A 6,762-nucleotide genomic window follows, 5' to 3' on the forward strand; every position below is an offset into this window, starting at 1 on the left:
TATATATATATATATATATATATATATATATATATATAATAGTCCATTAAACCAATAGGCAGACATTAAGTTTAATGCAGTATTACATTACATTAAATTACATTACATTACATTACATTAAATTCCATTCCATTCCATTACGTGTCATTAAGCTGACGCTTTCTATCCAAAACAACTTCCAATGAAGTGTATTGACTGTATGTTTTATTATCAGAGACGGAACATAATACAGAGATCAATGTCTTCAAAACTCATGCATTCTCTGGCGTCTTCAATAAACTTGAATAATTTATGATTGGACATTATTTATTGATGATATTTGTTAACTTTGCGTTCATAAACACACTCGTTTTTCAAGCTTTTACTTTGAAGTCATTTTTATTTGTGTTTAGTTGTGTCAAGATTATACTCAGAATAAAATGTGTACCGATTGACAAGTAAATTATTGTATATTATTAAAAGGATTTTACTTTCTTTACTTGCTTTATTTACTCTTATTGTCTCATCTCTTGTCTCGTGTTTAAACTTAAACTGTGTGTGTCTGTGTGTGTGTGTGTATCTAATATCTAACTTCTATATGTTCTGTTCTGACGTTCAGATAATGTTGTATACAATGAATATAATGTGATTTTTACCATCCTGACTGAGTCGTCCTGCCTGTTAAGCAGGGAGACGCCCAGCAGCCGCGGTGTTAAAAGGACAGGAAGCGGATTTTACTACTCAGCCACAATCCAGTTTAGTCAAGTTTTAAACAATCTCAAAACAAAACCGGAAGTTTAACCCTAAAATAAAAGCACCATCTATTGCAGGCTAGCCTAGGTGGTTTTCAAAGGCTCGTCACCACTGGAGCCCCAATTATTGTCACAAGTAAGGTACTTTAATCTCAATAATATCTGGTTGGAACTGACTAGTTGTGTTTGGATTTTATTTGGCACGTCCACAAAATTGCAATACTATACCGGAACCCCCCCCCCCCACACACACACACACACACACACACACACACACACAACAAAACGAACTAACTAAATCCACGTTTCACAAATTTTCCTAAATCATTACATTTAGTTCTTTTGCTACTCTTCAGTTGTAATTTGTAAGTGAGTAATTGTTTGGAAACCGCTTGATTCACATTTTTTATATGTTTTTCATATGTTTCATTAAAAAAAATTAAAAAAAACTGTTAATCAGTGAGGCCTTTTATTTTGATAACCGTACCGGAAGCTCAATGACGGTAACATGGGTAACTTGACGTTGCGTCGCTACTGGCCGCCCTGGGCAGGAACGGAACGCCACGGCTGTTGCTTGGTTAGCTGCGGGGGCAGACGGCTTCTTCTTCTCAGTATTTCCAGGAGTTAATCACCAAATAGTAAACTTTTGAGCGTAAATACTAACCTCTCTTCGCTCAGCAACTCGCAGGACAATGAATGGGAAGTCAACGAACGGTTCGCCGGGGGGAATGGCCTGCATCGAGGGTCTGCCCCCCCTGCCGAAGAGCCTGAGCGGCTTGCTGAACTCGAGCGGCGGCTCCTGGAGGGACATGGAGAGGATGTACGTGAAGAAGACCATGATCCAGGACGACCTGAGCCGGGGCAGGAACCACACCGACAACCTGCTGGCCAACAAGCCGGCCAACCTCGACGCTGCTCTGGCTCTCCTGCGGAAAGAAATGGTATTTATTTTTATTTAATTTGACGAAGTGTTGTGTTTTCCAGCCCTGGTTTGGCGAACGCCGCCTCAAATTCAGCCAAACCCCCCCCAGAGAAACTACTAGTTTAATTTAGTCTGGCTGTTGTACGAACTTACACGCCTCTTAGCACACATTTGAAGGCATTTCACAAATTCGTAGAGTCTCCTGGTAAATTCGGCATACATACCATTTATTATTAACTACATTACATGAATATAATATCAACTTTAAGGTATGGATCTCGCTTTTTGCAGCAGCTAATTTAGCTAGATCTTAGAGCTAGATAGTAAAACTGACCAGCTTTGTTTTGCATTGGTATGCTCTATTTAGGGAAATGTATGCCGAGGTTATGAAAAAATAATTAAATAGAAGCTTATCTATAGCAGCATACCAAGTGGTTTGTTGGCATTATGAGATAAAACGCTATATATTTATAAATGGAGTCTGGCATTAAGAAAACCAGATACAGGAGAAGCCAAGATCAGGACAATCTTTGCAGTAAGTGACACAAATTAAGCCACATTAGGATTTTATTCTAAACTCAATTTAATAAATTTTTTAGCTTCAATGTAAACACTTTTTTCCGTGAGCTTGCATCACATCCTGCAGTGAGTTAATACACGTTATGACATTATTTCAGTGAGTGAGACACTCATTACACTCTTTTACACTCCCTTTCCAGCAGCAGGTAATTTTAATAACAGGACCAGGTTGAATTATCAAGGTAGACTCCGTGGCTGTTGGTCAATATATAAAAACAGCCTTTTCCTAATAGCCAGCAGGCTATTTAAGATTTAAGAAACTGTCAGTCTGTTGGTGAAACTCCATCCCTTTGCTATTCTGATTTCTGTTAAAGGCTTACTGCTTTGCTGTTGTTAATGTATTACTATGAGTTGTAGTTTAGTAGTTCTCTATGTGAGGATCTGTAAGCCGCACCCCGGTTTATGGAGCTCAGTGCTCTGTCTCAGCTGTTTGACCTGAGTCTGTCTCGCATGTCTGTCCATGGAAGACAATGCAGTGTCCCTGTCCTGTCAGCTGAGTGGTTTGAGAAATGCTCCTTTCGACCCTGCTGCTAGAGTTAGTTTTTAAAGCTTGAATAAGTAATGTCACAATGTCGGGTAGGGTGCAGCTAAGGATAAGGTTCTTCTGCATTTTTCTTAAAAAATAACTTTCTAATTAATCCATAATCATCATCGTCCAACATTTTGTTGATCATTTGTCCTCCTGATCAAATAACCAATTAATTGACTAATCATTTTAGCTCTATTAGTGTCATTTGGCTGATTGCGGTCTGTAGAGCTGAAATGATAAGTCCATTAATGTCTTTATTGACAGAAAATGGATCCTCAGGCGTTTCGATTATCGGATAATTAAGAGGCCAAAAGCTGCTAGTTCCAGCTTCTTATGCAGGATTTGCTGCTTTGGTACCAAACAAAAACTAGTGTTGTGTTTTGGACTGGTGGTCGGACAGAATAATGAACAGTCATTAGGCCTCGGTGCAGCTCTAGTTGTCTGTATCTAGAGCGTAGACTTCATATATATTTAATATTAACGGTCTATGATCTAGAGTCTGGAGAACCTATAGTGTGAAGTACCAGTCACAGATTATCTCTCAAAGGTCTTTTATGACTTTTTTTCTTGTTAAGCATTGTGGAAAAGCAGATTTTACGTTTATCTCGGGTATTTATGGGACTTCGTGGTCATGCATGTGCGTACAGCTGATCACGGCAGTCAGGGTCAGAACTGCATTGAACAAGTTTGCATTTTTCTTTGTGGACCTAACAGTAGCTGAAGTTTAGAATCAGAAATCACATATTTTATAGGAAGTAAGATAGATACATGGTCTTTATTGTCCACAGTCTGCACAGGGCCTCGCAAATACCGGTCCCTCCAGGATTTCAAGGCCTTTTAAGGAGATTGTTGCGGCCCAAAATGGCTGAGTTTGCAGGAGCTTTTGCAAATGAATTAGGCGAGGTACGTGAGTTACGTTAACCACAGGCACCGATTTATGTGTTCGTCCGTGGGTGCTCACGGGCGCAAGTAGTCCAAAAATTAGGAAATAGACGTCGGCCGACACAAACACACACGCCTAGGAACTCTCTAATAAAGCCCAGAAGTAGGCTGTCTTTCAACTAGGGCTGCACAATTAATCTAAATTGGATCAAAATTGCAATATGGAGTACTGCAATATCCAAGTGTGAGGGGGGGGGGGCTATATTGCAGGTGGGGCCCCCTTTTTGTTAAAGGCTGAATATGTGTCAAACCATTCTGAATGAAGTATTCTCATGCTGCAGAGACGTCCCGGCCTTCAGATTGTAACTACCAGACTAAAGAAAATCTCTGTTTAGTGCAGATCCTCACAAAGAAATCACACTATAAATCATTGTCATTCTTTAGGTTTTTCAATGAAAATGAGAATAATTATACAAAAAATGATCATCCCCTTAGAGCTGGGCAATATATCGATATTATATCTATCGTGATATGAGACTAGATATCGTCTTAGATTTTGGAAATTGGGATATCCTAATATTGCATAGTGTCTTTTCCTGTCATAAAGGCTGCATTACAGTAAAGTGATGTCATTTCATGAACTTCTATTATTTGTCTTTATCCACTTAATCCTTAAATCCACATAACTGATGATTATTTATCCAAACTCTCATTGTGTACATATTCTGTGAAAGCACCGATAGTCAACACTACAATATCGTTGCGGTATCGATATCGAGACATTTGGTCAAAAATATTGTGATATTTGATTTTCTCCATATCGCCCGGCCTTAAAACCCCTCTAATATCTTGAGTCATGTCGCAATATCAGTCAAAATAACTTAATTAGATAATTTCCTCATAGCACACTGCGCCACTTCTCAAAAATACAGATATGATTGGAGATGAGAAGTTCAACTGACACGTGACGGAAATATAGATACATACATACCTGTACACAGTACATGCATGCATGCATACAGTACATACATACATACATACATGTACACAGTACATGCATGCATACAGTACATACATACATACATACATGTACACAGTACATGCATGCATGCATACAGTACATACATACATACATGTATACAGTACATGCATGCATGCATACAGTACAGTACAGTACATGCATACATACAGTACATGCATACATGTATACAGTACATGCATGCATGTACTGTGTACATGCATGCATGCATACAGTACATGCATACATACATACATACATACATGTATACAGTACATGCATGCATGCATACAGTACAGTACATAAATACATACATACATACATACATACATACATGTATACAGTACATGTATGCATACATGTATACAGTACATGTATGCATGCATGCATACAGTACATGCATACATACATACATACATACATACATACATACATACATGTATACAGTACATGCATACATGCATACATACATACATGCAGACAGTACATGCATACATACATACATACATACATACATACATACATACATGTATACAGTACATGCATGCATACAGTACATGTATACAGTGCATGCATACATGCATACATACATGCATACATACATGCATACATACATACATACATACATACATACATACATACATGTATACAGTACATGTACTGTACGCATGCATGCATACAGTACATGCATACATACATACATACAGTACATGTATACAGTGCATGCATGCATGCATACAGTACATGCATGCATACAGTGAACATAGACACCTTCAGCCCAGTCACCATGTATAACGCAGGTCTTAACACCACTGTCTCCAGGTGGGGTTGCGTCAGCAGGACATGTCCCTGCTGTGCCAGCTGTGGTCGCTCCACGAGTCGATCCAGGAGTACAAGGGCAGCTGCCAGGACCTGAGCGCCGCCTCCAGCCTCAGCATGATGGAGAACGGCTACTTCGACGAGGACGACGAGTACTACCCGGAGTCTGGCACCACTCCCACCGGGGAACATCCGGACGGAGAGGTCGGAGACGGCATGGCAACGATGGCAGGGGACAAGAACGGGAGCATCAGCGGCAAAGACGACAGCTGGGACTCCTTTCACGTCACCATCTGAGGCCTCGTTCTCACCTTGTTTCTGCAGATGGATACATACTTTAGGGGTGAGAGACTTGAGTTGCTCAGGAAGCCTTTGGGCCTCCAAGAAGGATCTGGTTGATTAGGGGTAGCAGTTTGTGGTATGGAGTTACCATGATAGACTTCAGTTTAAGTTCAGCTCCTCCTCAGATGAAACACGTCCCCTTTTTTTGTGACCATGACCAGGAGCTTCAGAGACCTTGGAACTGAGAGGCCGGGTGTTTTGACAAGCAGCTTGCTCTCAAACTCAGGAGTTGAGACAAGACTCCATATACTCAAAATATAGGCGCTATATATATATATATATATATATATATATATATATATATATATATATATATTACTTCTTTTTATGAACAGCTCTGCAGCTGCTTCTATATCAAGTGGTTTTGCTAGCCAGTCTCCCTTTTTGGCAGAACCTTTTTACATAAAAAAATATATGAACAGTGTTGTATTTATTATATAATATAAATAACAAAATATTTGCTCTCTTGTTACTCTCTACTGAGGTTTTGTACTGCAACGCTACCTAACTACGAGGGTGCAGCATTTACAGGTTGGGAATCCCAGAAATTGGGACTTAAAAGGTGGACACAGAGGATGGGACTCCTGTGGGGACATGCTGATGGGAGATGGTGGTGTGTGTGTGTGTGTGTGTGTGTGTGTGTGTGTGTGTGTGTGTGTGTGTTACTTGGTGAAATAATTCATTTATAAATCCAGAAGGTCGGGACAGATGTTGTCAGACCTGAAGAACAGAGAAAGGTCTTCATACCTACTCACAGTGTAAACATGCTTGAAAACAGAGTGAGGTCTGGTACAGGAGTCAGGGCTTCACTTCCTGCCTTTTTAAAGGTCCCATGACATGGTTTTCTTTGGATGCTTTTATGTAGACCTTAGTGGTCCCCTAATACTGGATCTGAAGTCTCTTTTATATAGACCTTAGTGGTCCCCTAATACTGTATCTG

The 6,762-nt window shown here is 39.9% G+C and overlaps 2 protein-coding genes and 1 long non-coding RNA gene across 3 annotated transcripts in view; 2 read left to right on the plus strand and 1 right to left on the minus strand.

Annotated features, from left to right (window-relative positions):
- exoc8 (exocyst complex component 8) overlaps positions 1-6,480 on the minus strand; it is a 21,349-nt gene extending 14,869 nt beyond the window's left edge. The window contains exon 1 of the mRNA XM_034899692.1: positions 6,451-6,480. The gene's annotated coding sequence lies outside the window, so the exon portion shown is untranslated. The remainder of the gene's footprint in view (positions 1-6,450) is intronic.
- On the plus strand, positions 1,253-6,085 carry fam89a (family with sequence similarity 89 member A). The gene is made up of 2 exons (XM_034899709.1): positions 1,253-1,672; positions 5,484-6,085. Exons 1-2 carry the CDS (start codon positions 1,424-1,426, stop codon positions 5,775-5,777), a joined length of 543 nt encoding a protein of 180 aa, XP_034755600.1. The 5' UTR covers positions 1,253-1,423; the 3' UTR covers positions 5,778-6,085.
- Positions 6,131-6,762, plus strand: part of LOC117961210 — a 2,496-nt gene continuing 1,864 nt past the window's right edge. The window contains exon 1 of the long non-coding RNA XR_004660344.1: positions 6,131-6,649. This is a non-coding gene — a long non-coding RNA (uncharacterized LOC117961210). The remainder of the gene's footprint in view (positions 6,650-6,762) is intronic.

This window comes from Etheostoma cragini, chromosome 18 (assembly GCF_013103735.1).
Source record: "Etheostoma cragini isolate CJK2018 chromosome 18, CSU_Ecrag_1.0, whole genome shotgun sequence".
Taxonomy (NCBI): domain Eukaryota; kingdom Metazoa; phylum Chordata; class Actinopteri; order Perciformes; family Percidae; genus Etheostoma; species Etheostoma cragini.

Bases quoted from the DNA above. Each gene is read 5' to 3' on its own strand.
- fam89a (XM_034899709.1), top strand. From the start codon at position 1,424: ATGAATGGGAAGTCAACGAACGGTTCGCCGGGGGGAATGGCCTGCATC. The intron at 1,673-5,483 runs GTATTTATTTTT...CACTGTCTCCAG, and splicing joins CTCTCCTGCGGAAAGAAATG to GTGGGGTTGCGTCAGCAGGA.